General features: G+C 45.8%; 1 protein-coding gene across 3 annotated transcripts in view; it reads right to left on the reverse strand.

The window, feature by feature from the left end:
- Positions 1-3,263: 3,263 nt before the first annotated feature.
- LOC139559138 (RNA-binding protein 25-like) overlaps positions 3,264-20,536 on the reverse strand; it is a 66,657-nt gene continuing 49,384 nt past the window's right edge. For 2 of the 3 annotated variants that reach the window (XM_071374877.1, XM_071374878.1), the window contains exons 2-5: positions 14,237-14,330; positions 11,685-13,075; positions 11,127-11,325; positions 3,264-8,555 (exon numbers count right to left, since the gene is read on the reverse strand). In XM_071374877.1, the coding sequence (XP_071230978.1) occupies positions 8,356-8,555; positions 11,127-11,325; positions 11,685-13,075; positions 14,237-14,330 (1,884 nt within the window). In that variant the 3' untranslated portion in view covers positions 3,264-8,355. Of the gene's footprint in view, positions 8,556-11,126; positions 11,326-11,684; positions 13,076-14,236; positions 14,331-17,264; positions 17,489-20,536 lie in introns of all 3 variants that reach the window. The other variant, XM_071374875.1, reaches the window with a different exon arrangement.

Consider the following 20,536-nt stretch of genomic DNA (forward strand, 5'->3'; position numbering starts at 1 on the left):
CTCTTCATGGTTCCAGACCCAACAACATTATATAGTATCCCCTCCTCATGGTTACAGACTCAACAACATTATATAGTATCCCCTCTTCATGGTTACAGACACAACAACATTATATAGTATCCCCTCTTCATGGTTACAGACCCAACAACATTATATAGTATCCCCTCTTCATGGTTACAGACCCAACAACATTATATAGTATCCCCTCTTCATGGTTCCAGACCCAACAACATTATATAGTATCCCCTCTTCTTGTAGAAAAGCACATGAGCTAATTATAATACACAAAGTATGCAAAACAAAGAAATGCATCATTCCTACATTGCCTAAAATGATGTATAAGATACTGAGATAGACCAATATAACAATTGAGATATACAAACTATGGCATAAGGGAACAATGAAGGGATAAGAGGCATTTTCGATTCTGACATTAATGAGCGAGTTCAGAGTGACGATATAACTGTGTTCAGCACGTTTGAAATGGACAATGACAGATTTCAGAACCTGGGCCGTTCTTACAGTGTTCTCCCTGTACACCAAGTCAGAACCATAGGAGGTTCTTGGTCACCTCCCCCGATTGCTCAGTTTGGCCGGGCGGACAGCTGTAGGAAGAGTCTTGGTGGTTCCAAACTTCTTCCATTTAAGAATGATGGAGGCCACTGTGTTCTTGGCTACCTTCAATGCTGCAGGCATTTTTTGGTACCCTTCCCAGATCTGTGCCTCGACACAATCCTGTCTCGGAGCTCTACGGACAATTCCTTCAACCTCATGGCTTGGTTTTTGCGCTGACATGCACTGTCAACTGTGGGACCTTATATAGACAGGTGTGTGCCTTTCCAAATCATGTCCAAACAATTTAATTTACCACAGTTGGACTCCAATGAAGTTATAGAAACATCTCAAGGATGATCAATGGAAACGGGATGCACCTGAACTCAATTTCGAGTCTCATAGCAAAGGGTCTGAAAACTTTAATACATTTGCAAAAAATTCTAAAAACCTGTTTTCTCTTTGTCATTATGGGTCAGTGTGTAGATTGCTGAGAAACAACAAATATTTAATAAATTTGAAAACAAGGCTGTAACGTAACAAAATGTGGAAAAAGTCCAATGTGGAAAAAGTCAAGGGGTCTGAATACTTTCCGAAGGCAGGAGGTATAAGTGTGAAGCATTCGCATGGCGTTTCCACTCACTACCAAATATGGTGATGAGGGGAAGCCCTCTGGCAGGCAATGGGAGAAGATGGAACAAGACAGATTTTGGCCGACATTCTGCACATTTTCTTATCAAAACAACATAGTGTTGTTCCCAAAACAACACTATGTTATGAACAGAGTGGACAAAGATTTGTAGAGTTTTTTAAAATCACGTTGTTTAGAAGGAGTGCAAAGGCGAATTCATTTATCACTTGGTAATGACAGACTGTGGTCTATCTTGGTTTAGTTATAAAAAATCTTTGGTATAATGTTGATATGATCAGTCCAATCAAAGCTATGGTAGATATAATGTGATTTATTTGACATAATTTTATCTGCGGCCAATGACCTTGAGTCTTCTTGCAGTCCAAACGCAAAGTAGACAGCTCTCGGCCCTAAACCCTCAGCCCTTGAATTACATTTTACATCGTCACATCTGAGTGTACCTTAAAATTTCCCTTGGTAGAGCGATGATCGGAGAGGCAATGTCCTTGGTGGAAATCTTGAAGTTGAGTTTAAAAACAACAAACCTAAAGCTATTAATGTAGCTAGCACTTCTGCCAGGTAGCTAGCTACAGTTACCCATAGCTGGCTAGATCGTTTTATAGTTTGCTCATTTATTCCAATACATTTCAGAATTCCGAAAAAATATGTTTATGAAGATAGCTACGTTTTATAAACTCCTCACTACGAGACTAAGCCAATTTGAGCATCCTTCCCACTTGCCAATGCTAAAATAAAGGTAATCTATATATTTATTTTTTTATAAAGCTAGCGTCATAATTTTGTCTCACATGCAGAAAATGAAGCCATGTTGATTCAATTTGACACCTCGCAGCCATCGGATACACGTGACGACAGTTTGCATTGAATTGTGGGTCATATCAACCTCACAAGTGATCAAAGTTGTGACGTCCACTTAAGATGGCAATCGGACTGCATCCAGTTTCGACAGGGATTCCCCGAGGGAAAGTGGCTAGCGCGAGGGCTGAGGCGGTGAAATTAACGTGTTTGGACTGCAGCCCCTAATGTAAATCTATGGCATCACTTGAAAGGAATTATATCATATCTGTACATTATAGGAACACCTGTAATTACAAAAGTACAATGATTCATGTTTTGCTTTAGCTTGATATTAAGAATCAGTGGTAGAGACTTTATAAGTGCATGAAGAGGTCAACTGTACAAAGGTCAGATATCTGTGTATTGAAACTATACTTTCAGTTCCTGTTGATACTATGTTCCAGTCTTACTTCTGCTGGTACATGATAGCAACAGGAGGAAGAACGATTGGGAAACTAACTGCAAACAACAATAAACTGAACTCCGCCTACCAGAGACATCTTTGTATTAGCAACTATTCATTATTAGCTTATATGGTATTAAAGTTAAGGGACATCACCCTGGGTGGGGTGGTCCTCAGTAGGGGATAAAAAGGGAAAACACCATAGTTTGTACTGAGTGTGTTACTTGCAAATTACTGTAAGTGAAAACTTGCAATCCTTATTAAACAAACTAACCTCTGATCAAAGAAGTTTCCTGTGGTCTCTGGTATAAACATAGGGCAGAATTCCCTGACACACCCAACGGGACTTTGAAGGCGACAGCCACAAAATGTAAAATTCTCTACAGGTTTTATGTGAAACCAGCAAGCTAGGTGCTAACTACGGGGTATATTAGGTTATTACATTAATGATATGCTGGAGAACAACCACACTGAACGATCCAGACCATGAATAATCATACTTGTCTTTTTTACATGTTAGTTATTAAGCAGACGCTCTTATCCAGACGGACTTCCAGTAGTGAGTTCATACAGTTTCATACTAGTCTCTGGTGGGAATTGAACCCACAACCCTGGCATTGGAAGTTGCTGTGCTCTACCAACAGAGCTACACGGGACTAACTGTAAAATATATTTTATAACATAAGGAAGTGAAATTATCACCGAAGAGTGTTAACCATGTGATATTGCGATTCACTATTCAGAGCTCTTCACCCCATCAGTCCCCTCATGTTCCTTCCACCCACACAGCCTCAGCCAATGAAATCACAGAGGCCAGTGTGTTAACCAATGAGGTCTTTTATTTGGAACAGAGTGACAGGGCTGATGCGAGGAGGTCCGTCTCCCGGCGCCCAGCAGTCAATGACAGAAACTCAGCCTTAAGAAATGTACATGTATAAAAACAGCATGGGTAACCGTGAATACGGCTTGGCGCACACACACACACACACACACACACACACACACACACACACACACACACACACACACACACACACACACACACACACACACTGTGATGTGTGTGTCAGTCAGTCCTAATACAAACAGAGAGACAGACTGTGTGAAAAAGCAGACTAGCCCCACATTCAGCAGTGAACAGGTGAGACCTACACACACACACACGGCTACAGGTGTGACTACCTGACTATGGAAGAGCGTCAGAACTGCTGGAACAGGTAAAATACACACCTGCCCACAGTACATTCCTCTCAGAGAACACCCCTCACACACACACTAGTATAGTTTGACTCCCATGCAGTTGTTCTACAGTATATTAGAAGATATTAGCCTGGTTGTATTATTAGCATGGTATCGTACTGTTGTGTTGGTTATTGTTACAATCTTAGATAGAAAGCACAACTCCTGTCCCCACACCTACCCACAGCCCCCAGCCAAACTCCTGTCCCCACACCTACCCACAGCCCCCAGCCAAACTCCTGTCCTCACACCTACCCACAGCCCCCAGCCAAACTCCTGTCCTCATACTTACCGATGGACAACTTCTACTTGAAGAGTCACTTTCAGCATCGTAAGTCCCACCCTCACAGTTACAAAGAACCGCCCACCCCCAGACAGACAACCAATGGGATAAGAGAAAGAAAGAGCATGCAGGTGATTGGATGGATACACGATTTTGCTTTTACACAACGGACCAAACTCTAACCAACCTGAAACGGATTGATGACTTATCAATAACGTACTGAAACCACCTTGTCTGATGAGGATAATGATATGATTGATGTATATTTAGTCAATGATATGGTGAGTGATACGATTGATGTATATTTAGTCAATGAAGCGCAGGTGATATGTATGTTTGTGTGTGTATGTCTGTGTTCGAGCGTGTGAACACGTGCTTGTGTGTGTGTGTGTGTATGTGCTTAATTGTGTGAGCGCATGCTTGCGTGTGTTGAGAGCACAGCGCCACAGACTGACGTGATATAGAAACAGTGATCGTGGTTAATACCACAGACTGACGTGATATAGAAACAGTGATCGTGGTTAATACCACAGACTGACGTGATATAGAAACAGTGATCGTGGTTAGAGTGACGATGACAGACAACGATGTTTACATATAACCTTTTGAAAATGCTAAATACATGTCCTCCCGTTGGAGTATTATCAATATTATCATTTACCATCCAGTCTGGAACATTGACATATTATTGATTATCAATATCACTATCCATAGAACTATCACTTTTGTACAGCATAAAGGAGCAGACCAGACAACTAACTAGCCACTATCCCTGTGTTGGCATACAGCACCAGGGTCCTATTCATTAAGACACGCAATGGACAATGTTGGAAAATGTTTTGCAATGGAAAACGGAAATGAGCATTTCTTACAGGACAAGGCCAGATAGTCCCTCTCCCCGTTTCCGTTAGTTTTCTTCATTTGCTGCTTAATGAATACGACCCAGGGATGTAGGAGGGTAAACGCTCGTAAACTATTGTTTAAACACCCCTTTACTTGGTGAACAGTGTAAACTGTTGTTTAAACACCCCTTTACTTGGTGAACAGTGTAAACTGTTGTTTAAACACCCCTTTACTTGGTGAACAGTGTAAACTATTGTTTAAACACCCCTTTACTTGGTGAACAGTGTAAACTGTTGTTTAAACACCCCTTTACTTGGTGAACAGTGTAAACTATTGTTTAAACACCCCTTTACTTGGTGAACAGTGTAAACTGTTGTTTAAACACCCCTTTACTTGGTGAACAGTGTAAACTATTGTTTAAACACCCCTTTACTTGGTGAACAGTGTAAACTATTGTTTAACACCCCTTAACTTGGTGAACAGTGTAAACTATTGTTTAAACACCCCTTTACTTGGTGAATAGTGTAAACTATTGTTTAAACACCCCTTTACTTGGTGAACAGTGTAAACTATTGTTTAAACACCCCTTTACTTGGTGAATAGTGTTAACTGTTGTTTAAACACCCCTTTACTTGGTGAACAGTGTTAACACATCTACTATGCTCAAGTGTCATTCTTATCATTAGCTGATGTTTGTTACTCGCCGCCCCACCGGGCTTCAGCGGTTTATTTACCACTACATCCCTGGTTAGAATCCTTTGCTAACTAACAGTGAATGTTGCCACAACGTTGTCCCGAGGTTGTCAGAGCGTTGTGGGAGGGTTCCCCTACTCCAATTGACCAAGCACAGAGAGAGGGGTCCAAGCTGTGTGTGTGTGTGTGTGTGTTTGTGTTCGTGCACTACACATCACCACAGTACAGTCGTGGCCAAAAGTTTTGAGAATGAAACAAATATTAATTTTCACAAAGTCTGCTGCCTCAGTTTGCATATACTCCAGAATGTTATGAAGAGTGATCAGATGAATTGCAATTAATTGCAAAGTCCCTCTTTACCATGCAAATGAACTGAATCCCCCAAAAACATTTCCACTGCATTTCAGCCCTGCCACAAAAGGACCAGCTGACATCATGTCAGTGATTCTCTTGTTAACACAGGTGTGAGTGTTGACGAGGACAAGGCTGGAAATCACTCTGTCATGCTGATTGAGTTCGAATAACAGACTGGAAGCTTCAAAAGGAGGGTTGTGCTTGGAATCATTGTTCTTCCTCTGTCAAACATGGTTACCTGCAAGGAAACACGTGCTGTCATCATTGCTTTGCACAAAAAGGGCTTCACAGGCAAGGATATTGCTGCCAGTAAGATTGCACCTAAATCAACCATTTATCGGATCATCAAGAACTTCAAGGAGAGCGGTTCAATTGTTGTGAAGAAGGCTTCAGGGCGCCCAAGAAAGTCCAGCAAGCGGCAGGACCGTCTCCTAAAGTTGATTCAGCTGCTGGATCGTGGCACCACCAGTACAGAGCTTGCTCAGGAATGGCAGCAGGCAGGTGTGAGTGCATCTGCACGCACAGTGAGGCGAAGACTTTTGGAGGATGGTCTGGAGTCAAGAAGGGCAGCAAAGAAGCCACTTCTCTCCAGGAAAAACATCAGGGACAGACTGGTATTCTGCAAAAGGTACAGGGATTGGACTGCTGAGGACTGGGGTAAAGTCATTTTCTCTGATGAATCCCCTTTCCGATTGTTTGGGGCAACCCGGAAAAAAGCTTGTCCGGAGAAGACAAAGTGAGCGCTACCATCAGTCCTGTGTCATGCCAACAGTAAAGCATCCTGAGACCATTCATGTGTGGGGTTGCTTCTCAGCCAAGGGAGTGGGCTCACTCACAATTTTGCCTAAGAACACAGCCATGAATAAAGAATGGTACCAACACATCCTCCGAGAACAACTTCTCCCAACCACCCAGGAACAGTTTGGTGACGAACAATGCCTTTTCCAGCATGATGGAGCACCTTGCCATAAGGCAAAAGTGATAACTAAGTGGCATCGATATTTTGGGTCCATGGCCAGGAAACTCCCCAGACCTTAATCCCTTTGAGAACTTGTGGTCAATCCTCAAGAGGCGGGTGGACAATCAAAAACCCACAAATGGGGCCTCCCGGGTGGCGCAGTGGTCTAGAGCACTGCATCGCAGTGCTATGCTGCGCCACCAGAGTCTGGGTTCGCGCCCAGGCTCTGTCGCAGCCGGCCGCGACCGGGAGGTCCGTGGGGCGACGCACAATTGGCTTAGCGTCGTCCGGGTTAGGGAGGGTTTGGCCGGTAGGGATATCCTTGTCTCATCGCGCTCCAGCGACTCCTGTGGCGGGCCGGGCGCAGTGCGCGCTAACCGAGGGGGCGGGTGCACGGTGTTTCCTCCGACACATTGGTGCGGCTGGCTTCCGGGTTGGAGGCGCGCTGTGTTAAGAAGCAGTGCGGCTAGGTTGGGTTGTGCTTCGGAGGACGCATGACTTTCGACCTTCGTCTCTCCCGAGCCCGTACGGGAGTTGTAGCGATGAGACAAGATAGTAATTACTAGCGATTGGATACCACGAAAAATTGGGGAGAAAAGGGGTTAAAAAAAATAAAAAATAAAAAAAAATAAAAAAAAAAAAACCACAAATTCTGACAAACTCCAAGCATTGATTATGCAAGAATGGGCTGCCATCAGTCAGGATGTGGCCCAGAAGTTAATTGACAGCATGCCAGGGCGGATTGCAGAGGTCTTGAAAAAGAAGGGTCAACACTGCAAATATTGACTCTTTGCATCAACTTCATGTAATTGTCAATAAAAGCCTTTGACACTTATGAAATGCTTGTAATTATACTTCAGTATTCCATAGTAACATCTGACAAAAATATCTAAAGACACTGAAGCAGCAAACTTTGTGGAAATTAATATTTGTGTCATTCTCAAAACTTTTGGCCACGACTGTACACACGGTGTGTGTGTGTGTGTGTGTGTGTGCGCACCAGGACGGTGGAAGGCAATTCAATAGTGAGCTTTCCTCTAACCTTTGACCCCAGTATCTGTGTGGCCAATCAGATGACACCTCTCTCCCTCCTACCTCCTTCTCCCCTCATCCCTCTTTCTCTTGGCTCATTTGCTCAGTGGAACACACAGAGTATCGTGCTGGAACACAGGATAAGAGCTTGTGTTTTTACAACAAAAAAAAGAAAATTAATGAATTACATCAGAACAATAATTGTATAATATTCATAACATTTACTTAAAAAAACAAATATGTGTATCATGTGTTTATGGTTATTTTTTCAGCTTATATATTTTTGTTCATTTATTTTTAAATTTTTTAAAGAAAGTTCGGAGTCCATGGAGACAGGCACTCTTAACAACAAATGACATGGGGGAGAGGGAGGAAGAGATGGGAAGGAGAGGTGAGGCGACAAGACAGGAGGTGGAGTGATCCCTCTCCCTCTGTCTCTCTCTCTCTCTCTCACAAACACACACACCTCTCTCTCTCTCTCTCTCTCTCTCTCTCTCTCTCTCTCTCTCTCATGCATAGAACTCCTCCTGTTTGGCAGGGTTCTGGTAGGTGACGGTAGCCTGTTTGTCAGGGTTCTGGTAGGTGACGGTAGCCTGTTTGGGTTCCTCCAGCGTGTAGCTGCCCTCATCTTTCTTCTTCATCCTGTACACCAGCAGCATGACCAGGAACGCTGCGAACAGAGCCCCCACCACACCCCCCACTATCACCGCTGTGGAGGGAGAGATGGAGGGAGGGAGAAGGAGAGAGGAGGGAGAGAGAGCAGACGGGAAGGAAGGAAGAAGAGAGAGGGAGGGATGGGGAAAGAGTGAGAGGGAGAGAGCGAGAGGGAGAGACGGGGAGAGAGCGAGAGGGAGGGACGGGGAGAGAGCGAGAGGGAGGGACGGGGAGAGAGCGAGAGGGAGGGACGGGGAGAGAGCGAGAGGGAGGGACGGGGAGAGAGCGAGAGGGAGGGACGGGGAGAGAGCGAGAGGGAGGGACGGGGAGAGAGCGAGAGGGAGGGACGGGGAGAGAGCGAGAGGGAGAGACGGGGAGAGAGCGAGAGGGAGAGACGGGGAGAGAGCGAGAGGGAGGGACGGGGAGAGAGCGAGAGGGAGGGACGGGGAGAGAGCGAGAGGGAGGGACGGGGAGAGAGCGAGAGGGAGGGACGGGGAGAGAGCGAGAGGGAGAGAGCGAGAGGGAGAGACGGGGAGAGAGCGAGAGGGAGGGACGGGGAGAGAGCGAGAGGGAGAGACGGGGAGAGAGCGAGAGGGAGGGACGGGGAGAGAGCGAGAGGGAGGGACGGGGAGAGAGCGAGAGGGAGGGATGGGGAGAGAGCGAGAGGGATGGACGGGGAGAGAGCGAGAGGGAGAGACGGGGAGAGAGCGAGAGGGAGAGACGGGGAGAGAGCGAGAGGGAGGGACGGGGAGAGAGCGAGAGGGAGGGACGGGGAGAGAGCGAGAGGGAGGGACGGGGAGAGAGCGAGAGGGAGAGACGGGGAGAGAGCGAGAGGGAGGGACGGGGAGAGAGCGAGAGGGAGGGACGGGGAGAGAGCGAGAGGGAGGGACGGGGAGAGAGCGAGAGGGAGGGACGGGGAGAGAGCGAGAGGGAGAGACGGGGAGAGAGCGAGAGGGAGGGACGGGGAGAGAGCGAGAGGGAGGGACGGGGAGAGAGCGAGAGGGAGGGACGGGGAGAGAGCGAGAGGGAGGGACGGGGCGAGAGCGAGAGGGAGAGAAATATGGTCAAACATTGTAGAACATATTCTAAATAGGACAGAAAATGTAAAGAAACCACCAGAAACAGACCAACGCCATGCAGTTGAAGTGGACTTGTGGAGAATAGCCAATAGAAATGGATTCAAATAGAATAAAATCACCCTCGGGCATGGTAAATTGAGTGAGTTAAAGGTGCAATATCCAGAAATCGCTCCACCATTTCCTGGTTGCGTTGCCTAATTTCAGTTTATGTGACAAAACAAGCAATGTATAGTGTAGAGAATCATTGTACCATCTAAACCACTGTGAAATATATTTCTTTTCAATAACCTAAATATTGTATTTTCAGCTTGTTTGAAGCTGGCATACAAAACCGAAAGTAAAAGCCGCAAAAACACTTCCTAGACTTGCTTTCAATTTCGAATCACAGATCTATAACTCACATTTCTATGTGCATTTGGTCAGATTGACCCAAAAAGTTACATATTGCAGCTGTAAGTAAATACCCGCATCTTCAAGTACCACTTCAAGCACTGCACACAATGCTAGTATACCAACTGACATGTCAACATATCAACTCACTATTATCTGTCATTATGATCTAAAGTCCCCAAAGCTGTGTCCTTACATAGTCCCCACCTACACAGTACACGCTAACATCATGTGTCCTTACATAGTCCCCACCTACACAGTACACGCTAACATCATGTGTCCTTACATAGTCCCCACCTACACAGTACACGCTAACATCATGTGTCCTTACATAGTCCCCACCTACACAGTACACGCTAACATCATGTGTCCTTACATAGTCCCCACCTACACAGTACATGCTAACATCATGTGTCCTTACATAGTCCCCACCTACACAGTACACGCTAACATCATGTGTCCTTACATAGTCCCCACCTACACAATACATGCTAACATCATGTGTCAATAAGACACACAAGCACATACACACTCATATAATGCGTGTGCTACTGGTCATACACAACAAACTAACAGCACACGTGTCTAGCGCACGGACACGCTAAGGACACGCTAAGCCCTGTATGACTCCTGCTCTTTACCGATCACCATGAAGGCACCGAAAACCACCGCCAGCAGGCAAGCAATCTGAATGGCTGAGGGGAGAGACAGACAGCCAATCAGAATGAAGACAAAAAGGCTATGTCCAATCAGAAGAATACAGAGAGAAAGAGAGAGATGGAGTGACAGAGATTAGAAGAAAGAGAGAGATGGAGTGACAGAGATTAGAAGAGGCAAAGAGAGAGATGGAGTGACAGAGATTAAGATTAGAAGAGGCAAAGAGAGAGATGGAGTGACAGAGATTAGAAGAGGCAAAGAGAGAGATGGAGTGACAGAGATTAGAAGAAAGAGAGAGATGGAGTGACAGAGATTAGAAGAAAGAGAGAGATGGAGTGACAGAGATTAGAAGAGGCAAAGAGAGAGATGGAGTGACAGAGATTAAGATTAGAAGAGAGAAAGAGAGAGATGGAATGACAGAGAATAGAAAAGGCAAAGAGAGAGATGGAGTGACAGAGATTAGAAGAGAGAAAGAGAGAGATAGAGTGAGAGAGACTCGCCTATCAGGACCTCCTTCCTCTCCAGGATGTTCTTCTGAGGAAGTTGAGCGGCAGAACTTCCCGTGTTGATCGTGTTGCCAATCAGATCAGGCTCCGCTCCCGTCTCCACGCCACGCCCAACAACCTCGTTGCCCTGGCGATGGTCCTCCTCACGGATCTCAAAGTCTCCGCTGGGTCCGTTAACCCCCAACTCATTATTCTGAGAGAGAGAAATACAGTGACCATGTCAGTTGAACACATCAGATAGAGAACCCAAATAAACATCATATTATGTGCGTTTGTCACAGGAGGCTGGTGGCACCTTAATTGGGGAGGATGGACTCGTGGTAACGGCTGGAGCGGAACGTGTTAGATGCCGTTCAATTCGCTCCGTCCCAGCCATTATTCAGAGCCGTCCTCCCCTCAGCAGCCTCCACTGGCTCCAGTCCATTTATCTGGATTCTAATCATGTAATGAATCATTAACGACGCTACTAACGCTCTCTTAACGAGGCCCACCTGTGTCTCTCACTCCACATGTGATGACACATTCACACAGGACACACACACACACACACACCGTCGTAGAGGGTAGCTGGGGACGTGTGCTCTTCTCTGTGGGTGCAGCTTTAGTAGGCAAGGTCACAGGAACCCTGGGCCTGAAGGGGGCGGAGCTAGACCTCTCAGTTGGGGCTGGGCCAGTCGTAGTGTTTGGAGCTGTTGTCTCTGGGATGGGTGTGGTCTCTGTCTCTGTGGCAGTAGTGGTCACTTCTTCTTCTTCTTCTGTGGTGGTCTCCATAAGTAAACTGGTGGTGGGGTCTGGGGACAGGTAAACATCCTCGTCCTCTTCTTCTGTGGTGCCCAAGTCTTCCACGCCGCTAGAGGGTGCTGCGCTCTCCGCCGAAGGAGTCGCCAAACTGGTGGTTGCCATGGGAAGAGCTGCAGGGCTGCGGGGGGAGATGGTAGTCTGGGCGGCCTTCTCTCTTTCTTGTTCCCTCTCTAATTCCCGTATCCTCTCTCTTTCTCGTTCTCTCACCCTCTCCCTCTCTCGTTCCCTCTCCCTCTCTCGTTCCCTCTCCCTCTCTCGTTCCCTCTCCCTCTCTCGTTCCCTCTCCCTCTCTCGTTCCCTCTCCCTCTCTCGTTCCCTCTCCCTCTCTTTTTCTCTCTCCTTCTCTTGTTCCCTCTCCTTCTCTTGTTCCCTCTCCTTCAATTGTTCCCTCTCCCTCTCTTGTTCCCTCTCCCTCTCTTGTTCCCTCTCCTTCTCTTGTTCCCTCTCCTTCTCTTGTTTCCTCTCCTTCTCTTGTTCCCTCTCCTTCTCTTGTTCCCTCTCCCTCTCTTGTTCCCTCTCCTTCTCTTGTTCCCTCTCCTTCTCTTGTTCCCTCTCCTTCTCTTGTTCCCTCTCCTTCTCTTGTTCCCTCTCCTTCTCTTGTTCCCTCTCCTTCTCTTGTTCCCTCTCCTTCTCTTGTTCCCTCTCCTTCTCTTGTTCCCTCTCCTTCTCTTGTTCCCTCTCCTTCTCTTGTTCCCTCTCCTTCTCTTGTTCCCTCTCCTTCTCTTGTTCCCTCTCCTTCTCTTGTTCCCTCTCCTTCTCTTGTTCCCTCTCCTTCTCTTGTTCCCTCTCCCTCTCTTGTTCCCTCTCCCTCTCTTGTTCCCTCTCCCTCTCTTGTTCCCTCTCCCTCTCTTGTTCCCTCTCCTTCTCTTGTTCCCTCTCCTTCTCTTGTTCCCTCTCCTTCTCTTGTTCCCTCTCCCTCTCTTGTTCTCTCTCCCTCTCTTGTTCTCTCTCCCACTCTACCCCGCTCTCCCCTTCTCCCTCAGTGGGTAGTGGGGTAGGAAGGACGTCAAGTTTAGGGCTGGGCTCGGCTACAGGTGGGGCCGAGGGGGCGGGGCCAGTGGCCTGGGTGGTGGAGAAGGGGAGGGGCGCTTCCGTAGGTAAAGATACGCCCACCGCTGTAGGGTTGACCTTCATCTCTGGAACTACGGAGAGAAAGAAAGATGGAAGGAGAGGGGTTAGTTGTTAAACTAAATATGAACTAAAATACTGTATGTTATCAGAGTGAGAGGAAAAGAAAGAGGTATAGGCTATACTCTGAAACAGAGAGAGAATGGATAATTACAGTTATAGAAACTAATCTGAAACAGAGAGAGAATGGATAATTACAGTTATAGAAACTAATCTGAAACAGAGAGAGAATGGATAATTACAGTTATAGAAACTAATCTGAAACAGAGAGAGAATGGATAATTACAGTTATAGAAACTAATCTGAAACAGAGAGAGAATGGATAATTAGTTATAGAAACTAATCTGAAACAGAGAGAGAATGGATAATTACAGTTATAGAAACTAATCTGAAACAGAGAGAGATTGGATAATTACAGTTATAGAAACTAATCTGAAACAGAGAGAGAATGGATAATTACAGTTATAGAAACTAATCTGAAACAGAGAGAGAATGGATAATTAGTTATAGAAACTAATCTGAAACAGAGAGAGATTGGATAATTACAGTTATAGAAACTAATCTGAAACAAAGACCTCTAATATAACAAATAAAATGAATAATACATCTGATTAAAGTTATGGAGGTAATTCTACACACACACACACACACACACACACACACACACACACACACACACACACACACACACACACACACACACACACACACACACACACACACACACACACACACACACACACACACACAAACAAACTCACAAAGGCTTGTCTACTTGTGATCACCTGATCTGCTGTCTGTAATCAGATTACAGTAAATAAAATCACTTGATCTGGGTGGAGGCCTGGCTACTGGGAGGGGGTGTGTGCGCGTTCAATCTCTGTGTGTGTGTTTGCTTTAGTTTCTGTGTCCAGTTCCCGTTTTCAGGTAAAATGTGTGAGTGCCTATGTGTATAGTCCCTGTGTTCAGGTAGACCACAGAGTCAGAGCTGCAGATTTAAGAACTCACACACACATGGATTCTAACATAGACCTGTTCAAACATGCCTACACACACACACACACACACACACACACACACACACACACACACACACACACACACACACACACACACACACACACACACACACACACACACACACACACACACACACACACACACAGGACACTCACAGCCAGATCCGGAGCCTGAGAAGAGGTCTTCATCATCATAGAACTCATCTCTGGAAGAACTTTCTTCATCTATAGACGGAACCCAGGCCTGACCCTAGAGGGAGAGAGGGGGGGGGGGAGAGAGGGGGGGGGGGGGAGAGGGGGGGGGAGAGAGGGGGGGAGAGAGAGGGGGGGAGGGAGAGAGAGAGAGGGGGGGAGGGAGAGAGAGAGAGGGGGGAAGGGAGAGAGAGAGAGGGGGGGGAGGGGGGGAGAGAGAGAGAGAGAGAGAGAGAGAGAGAGAGAGAGAGAGAGAGAGAGAGAGAGAGAGAGAGAGAGAGAGAGAGAGAGAGAGAGATTGTTTATTTGTTTATTTAAATTTCTCAGAGAACATTTAGTTAGATTACAGACTCTACTTTCAGAATTATAAAGGCAGAGAGAAGGAGAGAAAGGAGAGAAGAGAGTGGGACTATCCATCAGAGAAAAGAGAAGGAGAGAAGAGAGGGGGACTATACATTAGAGAAAAGAGAAGGAGAGAAGAGAGGGGGACTATACATTAGAGACTACTCTTGAGTACTATGGAGTTTTATAACTGAGTACTATAGAGTTTAATAACTGAGTACTATAGAGTTTTATAACTGAGTACTATAGAGTGTTATAACTGAGTACTATGGAGTTTTATAACTGAGTACTATAGAGTTTTATAACTGAGTACTATAGAGTGTTATAACTGAGTACTATGGAGTTTTATAACTGAGTACTATAGAGTGTTATAACTGAGTACTATGGAGTTTTATAACTGAGTACTATAGAGTTTTATAACTGAGTACTATAGAGTGTTATAACTGCGTACTATGGAGTTTTATAACTGAGCAAAAATTAAAACAGGAAGCACTAGTGACTCGGTATAAAAAAATGGTCAGATGAAGCATATGCTAAACTACAGGACTGTTTTGCTATCACAGACTGGAACATGTTCCAGGATGCTTCCGATGACATTGAGGAATACACCACATCAGTCACTGGCTTTATCAATAAGTGCATTGAGGACGTAGTCCCCACAGTGACTGTACGTACATACCCCAACCAGAAGCCATGGATTACAGGCAACATTCGCACCGAGCTAAAGGGTAGAGCTGCCGCTTCAAGGTGCGGGACTCTAACCCGGAAGCTTACAAGAAATCCCGCTATGCCCTGCGACGAACCATCAAACAGGCAAAGCGTCAATACAGGGCTAAGATTGAATCATACTACACCGGCTCCGACGCTCGTCGGACGTAGCAGGGCTTGCAAACTATTACAGACAACAAAGAGAAGCACAGCCGCGAGCTGCCCAGTGACACGAGCCTACCAGACGAGCTAAACCACTTCTATGCTCGCTTCGAGGCAAGCAACACTGAGGCATGCATGAGAGCATCAGCTGTTCCGGACGACTGTGTGATCACGCTCTCCGTAGCCAACGTGAGTAAGACCTTCAAACAGGTCAACATACACAAGGCTGCGGGGCCAGACGGATTACCAGGACGTGTACTCCGGGCATATGCTGACCAACTGGCAGGTGTCTTCACTGACATTTTCAACATGTCCCTGATTGAGTCTGCAATACCAACATGTTTCAAGCAGACCACCATAGTCCCTATGCCCAAGAACACAAAGGCAACCTGCCTAAATGACTACAGACCCGTAGCACTCACGTCCGTAGCCATGAAGTGCTTTGAAAGGCTGGTAATGGCTCACATCAACACCATTATCCCAGAAACCCTATACCCACTCCAATTTGCATACCGCCCAAACAGATCCACAGATGATGCAATCTCTATTACACTCCACACTGCCCTTTCCCACCTGGACAAAAGGAACACCTATGTGAGAATGCTATTCATTGACTACAGCTCAGCGTTCAACACCATAGTACCCTCAAAGCTCATCACTAAGCTAAGGAACCTGGGACTAAACACCTCCCTCTGCAACTGGATCCTGGACTTCCTGACGGGCCGCCCCCAGGTGGTGAGGGTAGGTAGCAACACATCTGCCATGCTGATCCTCAATACTGGAGCTCTCCAGGGGTGCGTGCTCAGTCCCCTCCTGTACTCCCTGTTCACCCACGACTGCATGGCCAGGCACGACTCCAACACTATCATTAAGTTTGCAGACGACACAACAGTGGTAGGCCTGATCACAGACAACGATGAGACAGCCTATAGGGAGGAGGTCAGAGACCTGACCGTGTGGTGCAAGGACAACAACCTCTACCTCAATGTGATCAAGACAAAATAGATGATTGTGGACTAGAGGAAAAGGAGGACCGAGCACGCCCCCATTCTCATCGATGGGGCTGGAGTGGAGCAGGTTGAGAGCTTCAAGTTCCTTGGCGTCCACACCAACAAACTAACATGGTCCAAGAACACCATGACAGTCGTGAAGAAGGCACGACAAAACCTTTTCCCCCTCAAGAGACTGAGAAGATTTGGCATGGGTCCTCAGATCCTCAAAAGGTCTTACAGCTGCACCATCGAGAGCATCCTGACGGGTTGCATTACTGCCTGGAATGGCAACTGCTCGGCCTCCGACCGCAAGGCACTACAGAGGGTAGTGCGTACAGCCCAGTACATCCCCGGGGCCCAGTTTCCTGCCATCCAGGACCTCTATACCAGGCGGTGTCAGAGGAAGGCCCTAAAAATTGTAAAAGACTCCAGCCACCCTAGTCTGTTCTCTCTGCTACCGCACGGCAAGTGGTACCGGAGCATCAAGTCTAGGTCCAAGACGCTCCTAAATAGCTTCTACCCCCAAGCCAATGGCTACCCAGATTATTTGCATTTGCATAGGTTTAGGGTATATACTGTAGGGTACATACTGTAGGTTTAGGGTATATACTGTAGGGTACATACTGTAGGTTTAGGGTATATACTGTAGGGTACATACTGTAGGTTTAGGGTATATACTGTAGGGTACATACTGTAGGGTATATACTGTAGGTTTAGGGTATATACTGTAGGGTACATACTGTAGGGTATATACTGTAGGTTTAGGGTATATACTGTAGGGTACATACTGTAGGTTTAGTGTCACGAATCCCGCTTCCTGAGTCTGTTTTTGCCTGTGTTCTGTCCTGGAGTGTTTTTTCCGGTGTCCTGGAACGCACCCTGTCTGGTTGCCGGGCGACGTAGCTAGTTGGAGGATCTCTGAGTACCCGCACCTGTATCCCATCAGCCATCTGCACACCTGGTCCTGATCATCACCCCTCCACTTCATAAGCGCTGACCTGACATCCATTCCCTGCCGGATCGTTAGCCATGAACAGTATGTTGTGCCAGCGTATCAGCCTCCAGTTTGATAGAGTTTGTTTTGTTGTTTTGTACGTCTTGCTTGCCTTGAACTTACCTCCGTTTTTTCTGTCTACAGTCATTCACCCGGAACACTCATCCCATCCCTACCTGGTCGTCGGTGACTTCAGTTACTTCCTTGGATCTGCTTACTCAATTCCATCAACTCACCTCCGCTGCCCGCTCCGCTACTTGGATTTTTCTATCACTACATTTAAACTTGTAAATAAATACTCACCTTCGTCTTACTCTCCTTGTCCTGGTCTGCTTCTGGGTTCTACTTTAGAGAACCGTGACATTTAGGGTATATACTGTAGGGTACATACTGTAGGTTTAGGGTATATACTGTATGGTACATACTGTAGGTTTAGGGTATATACTGTAGGGTACATACTGTAGGTTTAGGGTTAATACTGTAGGGTACATACTGTAGGTTTAGGGTATATACTGTAGGGTACATACTGTAGGTTTAGGGTATATACTGCAGCTTTGGGATATATACTGTAGGGTTAGGGTATATAATGTAGGTTTAGGGTATATACACTGTAGGATACATACTGTAGGGTATATACTGTAGGTTTAGGGTATATACTGTAGGTTTAGGGTATATACTGTAGGTTTAGGGTATATACTGCAGGTTTAGGGTATATACTGCAGGTTTAGGGTATATACTGTATGTTTAGGGTATATACTGTAGGTTTAGGGTATATACTGCAGGTTTAGGGTATATACTGCAGGTTTAGGGTATATACTGCAGGGTTAGGCTATATACACTGTAGGGTACATACTGTAGGGTATATACTGTAGGGTTAGGGTATATACTGTAGGTTTAGAGTATATACTGTAGGTTTAGAGTATATACTGAGGGTATATACTGTAGGTTTAGAGTATATACTGAGGGTATATACTGTAGGTTTAGGGTATATACTGAGGGTATATACTGTAGGTTTAGAGTATATACTGAGGCTATATACTGTAGGTTTAGGGTATATACTGAGGGTATATACTGTAGGTTTAGAGTATATACTGAGGGTATATACTGTAGGTTTAGGGTATATACTGAGGGTATATACTGTAGGTTTAGGGTATATACTGAGGCTTCTCTGGCAGGCAGGCAGGAAGACACACACACACACACACACACACACACACACACACACACACACACACACATTGCCAACTAGCTACTGTAAACCCACTGCTCTCAGGAAACACAAAGGAAACTTGATGCCACTGAAATCCAATACAACCATAATGAATGCAGACACTAGAAACCTGACCTTAACTTGCTTCACTATGGATTGTACTAGAACCAAGACTCAAATGGCACCCTATTCACTCTAAAGAACACTACGTCTGGCACCCTATTCACTCTAAAGAACACTACGTCTGGCACCCTATTCACTCTATAGTACACTACGTCTGGCACCCTATTCACTCTAAAGAACACTACGTCTGGCACCCTATTCACTCTATAGAACACTACGTCTGGCACCCTATTCACTCTATAGTACACTACGTCTGGCACCCTATTCACTCTATAGAACACTACGACTGGCACCCTATTCACTCTAAAGAACACTACGTCTGGCACCCTATTCACTCTATAGAACACTACATCTGGCACCCTATTCACTCTAAAGAACACTATGTCTGGCACCCTATTCACTCTATAGAACACTACGTCTGGCACCCTATTCACTCTATAGTACACTACGTCTGGTACCCTATTCACTCTATAGAACACTACGTCTGGCACCCTATTCACTCTATAGTACACTATGTCTGGCACCCTATTCACTCTATAAAACACTACGTCTGGCACCCTATTCACTCTATAGAACACTACGTCTGGCACCCTATTCACTCTATAGAACACTACGTCTGGCACCCTATTCACTCTATAGTACACTACGTCTGGCACCCTATTCACTCTATAGTACACTACGTCTGGCACGCTATTCACTCTAAAGAACACTACGTCTGGCACCCTATTCACTCTAAAGAACACTACGTCTGGCACCCTATTCACTCTATAGTACACTATGTCTGGCACCCTATTCACTCTATAGAACACTACGTCTGGCACCTTATTCACTCTATAGAACACTACGTCTGGCACCCTATTCACTCTATAGAACACTACGTCTGGCACCCTATTCACTCTATAGAACACTACGTCTGGCACCCTATTCACTCTATAGTACACTACGTCTGGCACCCTATTCACTCTAAAGTACACTATGTCCGGCACCCTATTCACTCTAAAGAACACTACGTCTGGCACCCTATTCACTCTATAGTACACTACATCAGGCTCCCTATTCATTCTATAGAACACTACGTCTGGCACCCTATTCACTCTATAGAACACTACGTCTGGCACCCTATTCACTCTATAGAACACTACGTCTGGCACCCTATTCACTCTAAAGAACACTACGTCTGGCACCTTATTCACTCTATAGAACACTACGTCTGGCACCCTATTCACTCTATAGAACACTACATCTGGCACCCTATTCACTCTATAGTACACTACGTCTGGCACCCTATTCACTCTAAAGTACACTATGTCCGGCACCCTATTCACTCTATAGTACACTACGTCTGGCACCCTATTCACTCTAAAGAACACTACGCCTGGCACCCTATTCACTCTATAGTACACTACGTCTGGCACCCTATTCACTCTAAAGTACACTATGTCCGGCACCCTATTCACTCTATAGAACACTACGTCTGGCACCCTATTCACTCTATAGTACACTACGTCTGGCACCCTATTCACTCTATAGAACACTACGTCTGGCACCCTATTCACTCTATAGTACACTACATCTGGCACCCTATTCACTCTATAGTACACTACATCTGGCACCCTATTCACTCTAAAGAACACTACATCTGGCACCCTATTCATTCTATAGAACACTACGACTGGCACCCTATTCACTCTATAGTACACTACGTCTGGCACCCTATTCACTCTATAGTACAC

This window comes from Salvelinus alpinus, chromosome 29 (assembly GCF_045679555.1).
Source record: "Salvelinus alpinus chromosome 29, SLU_Salpinus.1, whole genome shotgun sequence".
In the NCBI taxonomy this organism is placed as follows: domain Eukaryota; kingdom Metazoa; phylum Chordata; class Actinopteri; order Salmoniformes; family Salmonidae; genus Salvelinus; species Salvelinus alpinus.